Source organism: Myxine glutinosa, unplaced genomic scaffold, assembly GCF_964187855.1.
Source record: "Myxine glutinosa unplaced genomic scaffold, kmMyxGlut1.1 SCAFFOLD_1815, whole genome shotgun sequence".
NCBI classification, from domain to species: domain Eukaryota; kingdom Metazoa; phylum Chordata; class Myxini; order Myxiniformes; family Myxinidae; genus Myxine; species Myxine glutinosa.
Genome location: NW_027617910.1, coordinates 1 through 15672, shown reverse-complemented (window position 1 = coordinate 15672; position 15672 = coordinate 1). Strand labels below are relative to the sequence as shown.

The 15672-nt window shown below is 46.6% G+C and overlaps 1 protein-coding gene across 1 annotated transcript in view; it reads right to left on the bottom strand.

Moving 5' to 3' along the window:
- The window catches only part of LOC137415963 (kinesin-like protein KIF9), a gene marked incomplete at its 3' end in the record, with an annotated part of 72514 nt that extends 63530 nt beyond the window's left edge, over window positions 1-8984 (bottom strand). The window contains exons 1-2 of the mRNA XM_078769254.1: window positions 8912-8984; window positions 5834-5935 (exon numbers count right to left, since the gene is read on the bottom strand). Coding sequence (XP_078625380.1) covers window positions 5834-5929 — 96 coding nt within the window. The remainder of the gene's footprint in view (window positions 1-5833; window positions 5936-8911) is intronic.
- Between the last annotated feature and the right edge of the window lie 6688 nt (window positions 8985-15672).

Genomic DNA, 15672 nt, shown 5'->3' with positions numbered 1-15672 from the left:
ACTCCACATTCCTTAAGGCGTCCATGTAGGGAATACTCAGCTGGGCCCCCCGAAAAAGTGCTATCGAGAGGTTTAAATTTGGGGGCTTTGGTCACCACCTCTTAACCGTCATTCAAGAGAAACTAGAAGTGGTTGACGCTTGGTCCAGAGGGAATTAATCTAGGGGATGGTGTGAAATTTTGTTGCTTTATTTTTAAGTGATAACTGTGCCCGGGGGGAACTGATGATTTGGGGGTGTGAGTTATCCGATTTGTTTATCAAAGTTGGCCGGCAAAGAAAGTTTTCGCTGGGTTCAAACTTTCTTTCTTGAAGGGGGGGAGTGTTACGGATTTAGGTGAATTACTATTCAGGTCATTGCTTATTAATGTTTATTCGATTAAAGGTTGTTGTGATTAAAGGGTCAGGAGCCCTTCCGGGGAAAAGGAGACCGGAAACGGAAGAAGAAAAGACACGAGGTCCGGGAGAAGCGGCGATCTTCTCCCTCTTCCTCGCCCAGCGCCGAGAAGAGCGGTATCGCTATTGAGCAGCGAGGGGGACGCTGCGTTTGAAAGCCCGTCTGGCGAAAGGAGTTACCTGCGCGGGGTAACTACCCATTTACACGTCAAGTCGCCGTGGGTTCGTGCACGGAACCAAGCGTCCGGCACAGTTCGCCTCACCGTCTACAAGGACGCGTACGGGTCGCACCTTGGGCCTCGCGCGCGTTGCAAGCCGCGCTTGGTTTTGCCCCGTTGCTTGGCAAAGAGGTGTGCGCTGCAGCAGCTGTCCCCGGTACGAGACGTGCACGTTTGGAGCACGTCCGCCCGGGGTTCGTTCAACCGCCCGTGTGCGGAGAAGAGAGACATTGTGAGGGACAGTGACCCAAGTGGTCGTGAGTGGGGAAAGGGGGGGACACATATATAAGATGGCCATCTTTGTAATATTGATTGTTGATTGTTGATGGTTGTTGATTCCTTGGGGGAATATATTATTGATTACTCCGGATCCTTGGTGTGGGGTTTCTTATTGATTGGAATTCATATTGATTGCGTTACGAAAGCGTATAAATCATAGATCTTTCTGGCAGAGTTCCTCTCACGGTCCGGGGGTCACCGAGACCAGGTAGTCACCGGGAGGACCACGTAACACAATGAAAAATTCATAGTGGATTCTATGATGGTGAGCTGCCCAGGCCCTGATGCTGCAAAGCTGCCCCAAACCATAATATTTCCACCACCATGCTTCACAGTTGGTATCAGGTTCTTGTGGTCAAATGCTGTCTTTGGTTTTCGCCAAACATGTCTTCTGGTACTTTGGCCAAATATCTCTACCTTTGACTCATCTGTCCAGAGCACATAGTTCCAGAAGTGCTGGTCTTTGCCTCGGTGTTCATTGGCAAACTTCAGTCTTGCCCTGATGTTCTTTCTGGACAGCAAAGGTTTCCTCCTGGCACACCTCCCAAGTAGATCAAATTTGTGCAGCCTCTTTCTAATGGTAGACTCGTGCACTTTGACATCAACAGTGGCAAGAGCTGCCTGTAGGTCCCGTGATGACATTCTGGGGTTCTTTGAGACTTATTTCAGCATCTTGCGGTCTGCTCTCGGGCTGAACTTGCTGGGGCGGCCTGGCCTGAACAAGTTGGCAGTTGTTTGGAATCTTCTCCACTTGTAGATGATCTTCCGGACAGTCGAATGATTGATTTCAAATTGTTTGGAGATCTTTTTAAATCCCTTCCCAGACTCGTAGGCATCTATAACCTTCTTTCTGAAGGCCTCAGAGAGCTCTTTTGATCTAGGCATGGTGACGCCGCACACTTCAACAACAAAGAGCAAACCAAACTAAATGTCTGAGGTTTAAATAAGATAGGTTCCTCCAAGATCCTCTCTAACGATGTTCTAATCATTTGCACCTGAGCTGGTGCACCTGATTCTAATTTTAGGTATTTGAAGTAGTGATAAAAGTAGGGGTGTACTTACTTTTTCCACATGTGAAATTTGCATTTATGTTTATTTAAATTATACAATGGACTACAAAATGTAATTGTTTCATGATGTTTGTTATATTATATCACCTTTATCTATCAATATTGTTGAAATGAAGATCAAATAGCTGTATGTTGAAATATGATGAAAAAGTCAAAACTTTACATGGGGTGTACTTACTTTTTCACGTGACTGTATACTCATGTATTGTCTTCATGCCAAGTTTATAATATATATATATATATATATATATATAGTAAATGATAGCAGACTGGGCAGTAAAATAATTAAAAATTCTTTATTAATAGCCTGATGTTTCAAGAACAAACTAGTTTTCTTCCTCTGAGGCGTTGAGTGTTGTGTTAACCGTTAGGTTCCGTTGGGGACAGTTCACGTGATGGATTGGTCCAAGTCCTTGCCAATCACAGGGCTTCCCTGCATTCAAATGACTCGTTTTTGACGTTGTAATTGATTGCGTAGTGCTTTGTATGTGGGGTGTAAGTCGATGTGTCGGTTGATGAAGTTTTTATCAGAGTACCAGGCCTCGACAATCTCGCGGTTCACTCCCAAAAATCCTGTGCCAAGGATCGTGGTCTGATTCCATGAGAATGTGCGTGTATATATATATATATATATATATATATATATATACATATGTGTGTGTGTGTGTATATGTGTGTGTATGTGTGTGTGTGTGTTGCAACCAAGAACAACCTGTCTTGTCATCTTACAGCACGTTGGTGTTCAGTTAGCCTTGTGGTTAAGCGTTTGGCCCACATAATTGGCTTCACAATCTTCACATTGTACGTTGTAGATGACTCTTTCTGTTAAATTTGTTCACCTGGTCTTTTGGCTTTGACAGCTGTGCTCGTAAGGATGTTTGTGGGTGATGTTGATGTTGTACTCACGTAGTATGCGGCTTGTGGTTTCGGAAGCGTGTTGTATGTATGGAAGTGCCACCGTGTGTGAAGGTGTGGTTGGATTGTTGTTGTTGTAGTTGGATTTCCGGCGACAAGATTTGATAAATGCATTTGGGTAGTGGTTTTCACGCAGTAGTTGAGTGACTTGCAGCATTTCCATCTGGCGTTGCTCATGGTCACTGCATTGTGTTTTTGCACGATCTACTAAGCTGTGAACACAACTTTTTTTTGTGGCAGGTGGGATGGCCACTACAATAATCCAATACTGTGTCTGTGTTCGTAGGTTTACGGTACACCTGCGTGTGTAGCTTGCTGTTTCCGTCCCTGGAAAGATGTACATCCAGGAATGGTGGAGACCCAGCCTGTTCTACTTCACATGTGAATTGTATTGCTGACCATGTTGAATTTATCTTTGTGTGGAAATGGTCAACATCCGCCTTGTTTATGATCACGAATGTGTCATCAACGTACCGCAGCCACAACCTTGGAGAAGGCTCACCATGTAGTGTTAGATTTTCAAAGCGTTGCATCACCAATTCGGCGATGAGCCCCGAGATGGGTGAGCCCATCGGCTATTGATAGCATTTGTGGTTGTAGTGAGAACTACAACCACAAAGCTAACGCTCTGTTGGGTGACAACATCTACCACACAAAGCCTTGTGACCCTACAAAGACCATTGACAAGCAGGTAACTACCACCTTACAGAAACTACGGGATGTAAACCTCCCCACAAAACAAGAATGGGACGCGATGAGACAAACCGACTCCGTCATTCCACGCTTCTACGGGTTACCAAAGATTCACAAGATCGATTTCTTGTTCGTCTATCTTTTCAAAGGGCATGTGAATGACACAGTAGCATATCAATATAAGCTACAATTTGATTCCCGATGTTATTATGAAGCCTTGACTAATAGTTATTTGTCAAAACTGCCTCTTCCATACATATTGTTGCAGTTTTGAGATTGTACAATAAAGGTTAATTTCCCCCTCATAGTTTAGTCACACTACAACACGTAGCCTCGCGATAGTTCAGTTATTTCTTAGTATGTGTAAGCATAGTCCTTTTCCTGTGTTAGTTTTGCGTTGAGTAGAATAATGAGAGTTAGGTCCTTTCTTGCCTTATGCCGCCTTATGCCGCCTTATGCCGCCTTACGCGTACATTTCCCTCCCGCCTGCCTGCTGTGCCCGTTGTTCGAGAGACACGCTACAAGGATCCCTTCTACCGCCCGCTTGCCTTCATCGCGGGACGTGCTGTGACCGGGGAGAGCCACGCCGGGCAGAGCCGTTCCTGGACGACCAAGTCGGCGCGTTCGGCGTGTGAACATCATCCTTCCTTCATTTCCCCCTGTGAGTGTGATCGGGCCCGTGTCTGGGGTTAACTTAAGATTGTATAAGACTGCTCTGTGTCTCTTCGCCCTGTACATACTTGTGTGAATAGTAATTAAACCTGTGTTCTTCCTTCCATTCGATCGTCCCCGTGTTTTCCATCATTGACTAAGCGTGGTACGAAGAAAACCGCTCTAATCGGGTTCCAATACCAAAGGTAACTGCACGGACCACGTGGTACGCAATCCGCTCGGTGTACTTAAATTACGAGTGGCTCGTGCGAGGCTTGATTCCCCGCTTCCGCGGCGGCGCAGGTACTTGGGTACGTGTGAACATCGTCCCGGAACCCTACCCTGCGTTTGCCCGGGAGGGGCACTTCAAGTCTCTCGATTGCGCCGACCCAAAAAGAACAAGGGGCTTAATCTCCCCTTGGTAAGGGCAGGAGGGTCGCAGGGAAACCGTAACAATATATATGAAACTCAAAAAATAGCACTGCATCACATCGGTGGGATTCACCTGAGCCCTGATCCGCTTCACCTGCCTTAAAATCCCAATCCTCTTTTAAAAACAATGCCAATGATGGTGAAATATTATTCTGAAATTATATTATAATGGAGCAAACGTGCATGTCACCAAAACTCCAAAAATTGACAGTTCTTGGGCCGACAAAGAGGTTCCAAATCCAGTGCCACCTCTGGTTCCAACCCCAATGCTGGCTTTACCTGGCCACCCAAGGCCAGTTGACGAGCACAAGCTTTAGCCTTACTCCGGTGCACATAATGCAGCACGTACTTCGGCCCGAGCTCAGATAACCTGAGAAAGGTACTCCCACCATCGGGAGGGAGTCCCGCTAGTATTTAACAAGGATGTTGGTGATATGCAGATCATTAAATTCAGCCAGAATTTACTAAACTAGGGCATGCCCGTACGTGGGTGCCCGTTCCTTGCCAAAAAAAAAAAAAAAACGCTACCCGTACGCTCTACCCCGCCCGTACGCCCGTACGCCCGTAAACAAAAAAAAACAACGCTCTTCGCTTCCGCCCTTCGCTCTGGGAGAAATAATGCGCATAAGAAATCGAGAAATTATTATTTTCTCCGGAAGAAATCGAATTACGAACCGTAATGGCGCACGCACTCGGCTCGGCTCGCAACAACGCGTTCTGTGATTGGCTGCCGGAAGTGAAGTCTTCACTGTCCGGAAGGTCGCAAATCGCAGTTACGATGAATCGCAAATTAGTTTTATTTAGTTTTAAAACATAGTTTAACGGCAACATAGTTTTCCAACGTGAAATAAATGAATACGCTCTCAAATGTGCCGTCCGAGGCAGAGTCTGTTCGCCACGTTCGGCACACGTGATAGCTCGCTGCTCTCTGATTGGTTGAATCGTTTTTTGGACATAGCTCGGTAACTACTTGTCCGATTAATATGAAACCTTGAAAAGGCACATCCTCGGGTCCCCAGCAATATACCTGGCAAGTTTAAAGTATATCGGACCCGTGGTTGTCGAGAAACAGCGGTCACAGACATACATACATACATACATACATACATACATACATACATACACACAGAGATTACTGGAATTATAGATAGATAATAGGTGATGGTGTATGTGATATGCAACCTTGTTGTCTGTGGGCAGCTGTAGGTAATTCTCATCGATGGTCACAAATGGACTGACCCATACAAACACCTTCACGCGTTCGTTTTTAGCGCACATTTTGCCCTATAGTGGAATAAAACAACAATAAATTAATAACAACAACAATAAAATGGCTTCATTTTTGTTTTAACTCACCTGAAGCAATTTTAAAGATGTAATCTTCAAACTTTTGCTTTTGCTAAAGTAACAAAACAAATTAGAACGGCAATCGGTAGAGCGCATACCTCCGCCTGGTGAACAGTTCACGTTTTGTATCCCACCGATAGGCCGGATCTGGATTCGGACCTGAACCAAAATCGAATCGGCTTGTTCTCGTCACCTAACCACCTCGTCCACCAAGATTAGTCATAACTGGTCCATAAAGTTTTTAAATATCACGTCATTTATCGCTTTTCGCCCGATCTCTCAATGGTGAAGAATCACTTAAAAATTAAATAATTATTGAATCCGGATCTGTACTCAGATGTTCAACAATGTCTAATAGGTTTGCCCCTTGTCACACGCACAACCTCTCCACCAAAGGTGAAGAAACACTTACAAATTCTCAAATCCAGATCCGGATCTGGATCTTCACCAAAATCGAATCATTCCGTCCATGTTACATACGCTACCTCTCCACCAAATTTTGTCCGAATCTGTCCACAACTTTTTTGAGATATCTTGCTCGCAGAGACAAACAAACAAGACAGGAGTGAAAACATAACCTCCATCAACCTTTGGTGGTGGAGGCAATAATAAATAAACATTTACATATGATATGCACATATATACATATACGAGTGCATACACATTACGTCAGATATGATAGAACAGCACTTAGTGGCTGAAGAGACTTTCAATCAAAGAAAGCACCTGTGATGGAAGTTCGCACGGAAAATTGACGTACAACCCAAGTGCGTAAAACTAACCTGTCTCACGATAGTTCTGAGTTTTAAGCAATAAATGATGAAAACGTTACCAGGGGGACAACTGCCTTGTGACGTTTCAGGTTCTATTTCCGATGTCGGCTCTCGCTAGGCCATTGCAAAGCAGAGTTGATGGTAAATCGTTGGATATTTTTTCCCCTCCATGAACAAGTGAACTTGAGCCGGCTTTAGACCGTCAAGGGCAGCGTAGGTGGAACCTCCTGACAATTGTCGCGTTGACGAGCAAATGACAACCCGTAAAACGAGAGGAAGGTACTGACGTGAGTCGGGAAGCTGGAAATGTACTTCACTGGCAGGTTAGGGTGCAACATTAACCCATAGAGATTCAATGCCTGACCACATATAAACCATAAATACTTAATGCTAAAGGATAATGAAGGTGCACCTTGCAATTAACCACATTTGTGGCTTTTGAGCCACGGTAATAAATGCTGAAGTGTCCCCGGCTGGGTGGGCGAGTTCAAAATGCACTTTGGATCGGTCCTCAGCGGCACTATATCATGCAGTTTGATGCACATTACTGAATTGTGGTTACTATACCGGAGTGGCGTGGATGGGGTCATAGGCAACACTGCCTGGGTTTACAATATGGCGCCTCGGCACCGGGCCCACTCTCTGAAGATGCTCAGAACGACAAAATTTGTTGTTTTTTTTGAATGTACACATTATATACGTTAAATGCCACATAATCATGTTGCTGTAGTTGACATTTTATCTCCGCACTCACTGATGTTTCCAAAATGTTTGGTGCCAAACCCACAAAAGGTCAATCCGGTCTGGTCCTGACCACATGGGGGGAAGCCCAGAATGCCAGAGGAGGATGAATGTGGCAGCGTGGGGGTTTCCCCCCTTTTCCCCGCTACCCTTCCTAAATTACTCCTAAATTACCCAAATGGCAACAAAAGAAAGCGTCTTCACATGCATTTCATTTCAATATGAATAATAAATAACACGCAAGGAATAAATAACATAAAATTTATCTCCTCCAAGGGGAACCATTTCACACATATCCACCTGCTTTGGATTCCCACCCCTTCCCAACCCCACCCCTTGTCCTCACTCCCTCCTGCAACCCCACCCATTCCCCTCCTTCCGTCAACCCCACCCCTTCCCCTCCCACCCCACCCCTTCTCCAACCCCACCCCTTCCCCTCCCTCCTCCAACCCCACCCATTCCCCTCCTTCCTCCAACCCCACCCCTTCCCCTCCACCCTTCCTCCAACCCCACCCCTTCCCCTCCACCCTTCCTCCAACCCCACCCCTTCCCCTCCACCCTTCCTCCAACCCCACCCCTTCCCCTCCTCCAACCCCACCCCTTCCCCTCCCTCCTCCAACCCCACCCCCTCCCTCCTCCAACCCCACCCCCTCCCTCCTCCAACCCCACCCCTTCCCCTCCCTCCTCCAACCCCACCCCTTCCCCTCCCTCCTCCAACCCCACCCCTTCCCCTCCCTCCTCCAACCCCACCCCTTCCCCTCCCTCCTCCAACCCCACCCCTTCCCCTCCCTCCTCCAACCCCACCCATTCCCCTCCCTCCTCCAACCCCACCCATTCCCCTCCCTCCTCCAACCCCACCCCTTGCCCTCCACCCCTCCAACCCCACCCCTTGCCCTCCACCCCCACCCCTTGCCCTCCACCCCTCCAACCCCACCCCTTCCCCTCCCTCCTTCCTTCAACCCTATCCCTTGTCCTCCTGATCCCCCCTCAAACCCCACCCATCCCTCGATTACCCCATACATCAGCCGACTCTTTACTAATCTGCCCCATCATGCTCATCTTCACACCTGTCACGATCCATTCTCCTTCTATCCACCCTCTTCCATCCCACAATCCTCCTAATCCCGTTGTTCACGCAAACCTACAACCTCTTCTCTTGCTGTTGTCTCTGTCGCCACCGTCTCCAGACCATAAAGGTAAACCGGGAGATGAACGAAAAAAAACCTGAACTCTCACCACAAGACTTTTAGTTTAACACAGAGAGAAAAGGTGGGAATGATTTGTGACGAAGGAATAAACTAATAACAGACTAACGGGGTGAGGAGTCAAATGATCGCCATTGACTGATTGAGGGAAGCAACGGAGAATAAAGAACTGAGGTCTGTCAGTCTCAACTTACCCGGTGACCTGGTCCCCAGGTACACGACAGAACGACTCGTGTCGTGAATGCTCCAACCGATTCAAGCAAATCAACGTCTGCTGCGAACTACACCGACTGGCTTCGACCCAGCGCACAGACACTTCGTCACCCAGAGCACAGTGAACAACGAAGATTCGTTTCCTCCTCAGACAGCACGCTTATTTAATACCGTCCATTGCAGTATAAATACCTCCCTGAACTCATAATATTATTAAGGGATGTTTAATGTACTCATCGCTCTCGCCAATCGCAGGTGTGTTTACTTAACAAGCAGCTAGCTAGCGCTTGCAAAGCCATCCGTTCCCTATCGACGGATGGATGTAAGTGGAAAAGTAAAGCAAGCTGCGTTTCGAAGATCGGGCATCAGCCCACGGGTCCTAAAATCCTGCTCTGCCGCTCTATCTCACCCTCTCTCTGTTCTCTTCACCCTCTCTTTTGCTCAAGGTCAACTGCCATCTGCTTGGAAATCAGCCAACATTACCGCTTTGCACAAAAAAGGTGCAAAAACAGATCCTAGCAACTACAGACCAATCAGCCTTCTCCCAATTATCAGCAAAGTCATGGAATCCATCATTGCTTCGGATATGAAATCTTTCCTCTTCTCCAATGGCTTGATCTCTGATCATCAATTTGGTTTCAGACCAGGTCACTCAACTCTGGACATGCTGCTTCTGCTGTCTCAACAATGGATGGAGGTCCTCAATGCCAAACAGGAAATTAGAGCTGTCTCCCTTGACATTTCACGTGCCTTCGATACGGTCTGGCACCCAGCTCTGCTCACCAAACACTACTCCTTTGGTATCCATGGAAATCTCCGCGCATGGCTGGCGGACTTCCTCTCTAGTCGCAGTCAACGTGTGGCCCTGAATGGGTTTCTCTCATCTCCTCTTCCTGTTCAGGCTGGAGTTCCCCAAGGCAGTGTTCTGGGCCCTGTGCTTTTTCTGGTCTTCATCAATGATCTCTCTGACTCTCTTGAAAATCCTCTCTATCTCTTTGCTGATGACTCCACTCTGCTGCTCCATTCCTCTTCCCTCAGATCGGCAGTCTGCAGCCTCCTCACTCTCTGAAGACTTGGACAAAATCACAGACTGGTCAAACAAGTGGAACATGTCTTTCAATCCTGACAAATCTCACACTCTTACTATGTCTCTCCGAAAAGATCGACTGGACAACCCTCCCATCTACTTTCTCAACAATCCTCTCCAAGAAGTTCTGTCACTCAAGCTTTTGGGTCTCACTATCTGCCATGATCTTTCCTGGGAAAACCACATTTCCAATCTGGCCTCTAAAGCCAGTCGCCGACTGGGCATCCTACATTGTGCGAAGTCCTTCCTTGGCACACCTGAGCTCCTCACCACATACAAGGCTTTCATCTGCAGCTTGATGGAATACTGCTCTCCCCTCTGGGCTGGTGCTCCTGCCTCTCACCGAGCTCGGCTTCACGCTGTTGAAACCAAAGCTTTCAGAATCATTGGAATCTCCTGCGATGAAGCTAACTCCGAGGGTCTTTCACTTACTCACCGCAGGCAGGTTGGTGGTCTTTCTGTCTTCTACCGACTCCTCTCCGGCCTTGCTCCCCCAGCTCTCTCTGGGTGCTGTCCTCCAAATATTCCTTCAGGATGCACAAGATCTGCCTGCAACCCTCTTATGGTTAAACTGCCGAAATCAAGACTCTCTATTCACCTCCACTCCTTCATTCCTCTTTTCTCCCGCCTCTGGAACAAACTCCCTCACTCTTTTCAATCCCACTCCTCCCTCCAGGTCTTTAAAACAGCTGTTCACCACCAGCTCACATATGACCCCATCCAAAACCTTCATCTTTTCTACCCCCGTTAATCCAACCCAAATACACCTTTTTCAAATCCCGTTTTATCTCCTGATAGTCCTAGTAGTGTTCATTTGTGTTATACCTTGTACCTCCCCACCCCCAGGCCGCTGCCTTCCACAGATCTACCGATGTCCCTGTTTGTTCTCTGCTGTTGTTGTGCTTGTGTGCTTCCCTCTCTCTCCCCCTCCCTTTATTATATGTTTTATGTGTGTTTCTGTTTATGGTTTTATGTGTTTTATGTAGCAGCTCTTATACGAGCCTCGACATTTTGTACAAAAAAAACAACCTATAAAAAGGCTTCTTTGAATGGATGACTTTCCTCATTGTTACAACTGTTAAGGGTCGTTGACAGCTTCGTGTGGCTGAAGCATGAGGACAAGATTAAGTGCCTGAACTTCCTGAATACATCGGCATTAAATCTTCTCTACCCGGGTGAGATACTGGATCACACTTGAGCACATTGATGACGACATTTTTATGCTTGCTTGGCTTGTTTGTTCTTGTCGGGTTGTGGGATCATGCTAAGGGCAGTCTTACCAAGCTGGGCCTTCTAACAGTGACAAAATAACACATTGATGGTCATGACTGCAAAGGTCAACAACGAATGTAATTCTTGTGAGTCGGTCAGGCCTCTGCAAGCAGCTGATGACTCTTACATAACAGTTACCACTTTGCCCCACATTCCTCTTACCCTTAATCCCCTCCAGTGGGCACCATCATTCTTCTGATGGCACAATATGCTGAATGCCTCACTGTCTGCTGGCTAACGAAAGCCCTTAGACTATAAAGGCCTCCCGTGTGCCACTGCTTATTGCTCAGGGCTAAACAGCTGGCTTGTCGGCCTGTTACTAGTTACCACTTTCAATTAACTGGTCATCATTAATAGCAAATGGCTTGCCTTCACCAAGAGTATGTTTACTATGAATGTTACATGTAGATACAGTGTCTTCAGAAAGTATTCCAACTTTTTTTTTACATTTAGTTGTGTTACAGCTCGAATATAAAATGGATTAAATAGATATTTTTCTCACTGATTTTCACGTAATACCCCATAATGTCAGTGGATTTTTTTTTGGGGGAAATCTTTATAAAATTATTTAAATTGAAATACAGAAATATCTAATTTACATAAGTATTCAACCCCCTGTGTCAATACTTTGTACAAGTGCCTTTAGCTTTTAGTTTTCTGGGTGGGTCTGTATCAGCTTTGCACCTCAGGATTTGGGGAGTTTCTCCAATTATTCCTTGCAGATTTGCTCAAGCTCTGTCAGGTTGAATGGGGAGCGTCGGTGAACAGCCACTTTCAAGCCTTTCCACAGATTCTCAATGGGATTCAAGTCTGGGCTTTGGCTGGGCCACTCAAGGACTTTCACATTCTTGTTCTGAAGCCATTCCGATGTTGGTTTGGCTGCATGTTTGGGGCCATTGTCCTGTTGGAAGGTAAATCTTCACTGCAGTCTCGGGTCTTTTACACTCTGAAGCAGGTTCTCCTCAAGGATTTGCCTGTATTTGGCTCCATTCATTGTTCCTTCGGTCTTTACAAGTCTCCCAGAGTCTGCCACTGAAAAGCATCCCCATAGCATGATGCTGCACCACAATGCTTCACGGTAAGGATAGCGTTAGATGGGTGATGAGCTGTGCTCGGTTTCCGCCAGATGTAGCACTTTGCATTCAGGCAAATATTGCACTTTGCAATTCAAATAGTCCAATTTTCGTGTCATCAGAACACAGAATCTTTACTTTTGCCTCATGCCCTCATGATCTTTCACGTGCCTTTTTGCAAACTCCAAGCATGCTGTCATGTGCCTTTTTCTCATTAGTGGCTTTCTGCTGACCACTCTCCCATAAAGCCTACATTTGTGAAGAGTTGCAGAGACTCTTGTCCTTCCGGCAGGTTCTCCCATCTCAGCCAAGGAACTCTGTAGTTCTGTCAGAGTGCTCAGTGGGTTCTTCTTCACCTCCCTGGCCAAGGTCCTTCTTGCCCGGTTGCTCAGTTTGTTCAGACAGCCAGCTCTAGAAGGAGTCCGGGTAGTTCCATATAATTTCCATTTCCTAATGATGGAGCTCACTGTGATCTTGGGAATTTTCAACACCCTATAAATTGTTTTATACACTCCCCCCCCCCCCCCCCCCCCGATCTATGCCTCTTCACAATTCTATCTCAGAGTTGTACGGACAGTTCCTTGGACTTGATGGTAGAGTTTCTGCTCTGACGCGGTCAACTGTGGGACCTCATATAGAAAGGTGTGTTTCTTTCTAAATCATGTCCATTCAATTGATTGGGCTACAGGTGGACTCCAATCAAGTTGGAAAGACATCTCAAGAATGATCAAAGGAAATTTGATGCACCTGAGCTGAATGTGGAGTGTCATAGCAAAGGAGTTGGAAACGTATTGACTCGACATTTCAGATTTTCATTTTTAATTATTTTGTAAAATTAAAAAAAAAAAAAAATTTTTTTTTTTAATCCACTTTGACATTATGTTGTATTATGAGTAGATCAGTGACAAGAAATATCATTTTCTTCCGTTTTAAATTCAGGCTTTAACACAACAAAATGTGAAAAACATAAAGGGGTGTGAATACTTTCTGAAGGCGCTGTATATATTGTTATGAATTTGGGGTAGGGGGGAATATCTAGATCCAGATAGATCTGCATAGGTAGGTGCTCCGATTATCGTGATAGAAGAACCATCTAGATGTACAGTATGTCAGGGACCTGTAGCCCGAATGTCGAATAAGTTGGATATTTGTCCCTGTTATGAGGGGGCGGGGCATGCTAATTAGTTCAGGGCTTATGGGTAAAATTCCCTTGTATGTCATCCCCCCTGTCGCTATCCCGTTGTCCCTTTTGGCACCGCACCATAGACACTTAGCTTGGCCCTTAGCTGCACACATTAATTAATCCCCCTCCTCACAATGACTGACCGGAAGAACAAACCCCGAGCGGCCACGCAGTACGCCACCATGGCGATGGAACATCAAGCAGGCCGGCTGAGACCACGCCCACCTCACGATTGATGGACACCAAGGGTTTGATGGGCAGATGACATCACTGGAAGGAAGCGGCAGAACTGATTGGCGAGCGACCGATGGCATGACAGAAGTGACGTGGCCATTCGTGGAGAGAGCGCTGACATCACACCACGAGTGACAAAACGACTCGCTCGCCGGCATTTTCTCCTTCTCGTTTTGGCCTCCTTCCTGCCCGGACCCCTTTTTCCCTTTGCTGCCTCGTGATTCCGTTCCCTCGACCACTTACCATTTTTCGCCACCTTCGCCCTCGACTCTCACTCTTCCCTGTTGAAAACGTTGGGTGCATCGCGGTTCCGGGCCGAGTCCAGGAAGACGTGGACAGATCCAGGCATGGCCGGAGGAGCGAGCTGACATGACCCGTTCGAGTCGCGCGGAAGGCCAATGGCGCCGGCGTACGGGACCGAGGCGAACAGGTGGCTCATTGGGGCCTGGCAGCGCGCGAACGAGGCGGACTGAGGCCTCCTTCCCGCCAAGCACGGAGACATGTCCGGACGGCGAGTTTGGGGCCTGGACGACTGCAGACAGAGATAAGACGCGCATTGACAAACACAACAGTTCCTTTAATTTATTCTCTTCCGTCGTCCATGTGCAAATCTGTGTGTAGGAGCGCTCATTAGGGGATTTAGTTATCGTCGTGTCCTTTGTTATCGGGTTCCGTTAATAAATATTCCTTTTGTACATTCTAAATTCCGTGTTCGTGTGAGTTTAATTGTTTGCAGGGGTGAAGACGCCTGCGGCCTGGAAGGTAAGCCGCGGCATTATCCCCCAAACCCCCCTCCTTGTGTATGATCCGCCATTGAATTGATTGTCGCCTCGTTAAGCTCGATTCCATCCGTGGACGTTCTGTCTTCACAGAGCCGTCCACACGACAATATGTTGTGGAAATTATTCCAAGTGAGTTAAAGACGTTTAATATAGCATAGTTATTTCCTTCAATTGAATGCCTTGTGGCTAACATCTATCTATAATTCCAGTAATCTCTGTGTGTATGTATGTATGTATGTATGTATGTATGTATGTATGTATGTATGTATGTATGTATGTCTGTGACCGCTGTTTCTCGACAACCACGGGTCCGATATACTTTAAACTTGCCAGGTATATTGCTGGGGACCCGAGGATGTGCCTTTTCAAGGTTTCATATTAATCGGACAAGTAGTTACCGAGCTATGTCCAAAAAACGATTCAACCAATCAGAGAGCAGCGAGCTATCACGTGTGCCGAACGTGGCGAACAGACTCTGCCTCGGACGGCACATTTGAGAGCGTATTCATTTATTTCACGTTGGAAAACTATGTTGCCGTTTAAACTATGTTTTAAAACTAAATAAAACTAATTTGCGATTCATCGTAACTGCGATTTGCGACCTTCCGGACAGTGAAGACTTCACTTCCGGCAGCCAATCACAGAACGCGTTGTTGCGAGCCGAGCCGAGTGCGTGCGCCATTACGGTTCGTAATTCGATTTCTTCCGGAGAAAATAATAATTTCTCGATTTCTTATGCGCATTATTTCTCCCAGAGCGAAGGGCGGAAGCGAAGAGCGTTGTTTTTTTTGTTTACGGGCGTACGGGCGTACGGGCGGGGTAGAGCGTACGGGTAGCGTTTTTTTTTTTTTTTGGCAAGGAACGGGCACCCACGTACGGGCATGCCCTAGTCTGCATAAAGTAATTAGTGTAATTGTGGTATGCATCGCTTAAGTAATAGTTACACCACATCTACCGCTCCCTATACGATGTCTACCCCTTCATTTATTGATGTTCTTCCCATTGGAATCTGAAATTTGTCTTTTTCATGTCAGCCACAAGTCCAGGTGGTAAAAGCGTCACGACCACCATATTTACCTCCGAGCTTCAGGGGGAACAAGAAAGAGCAATC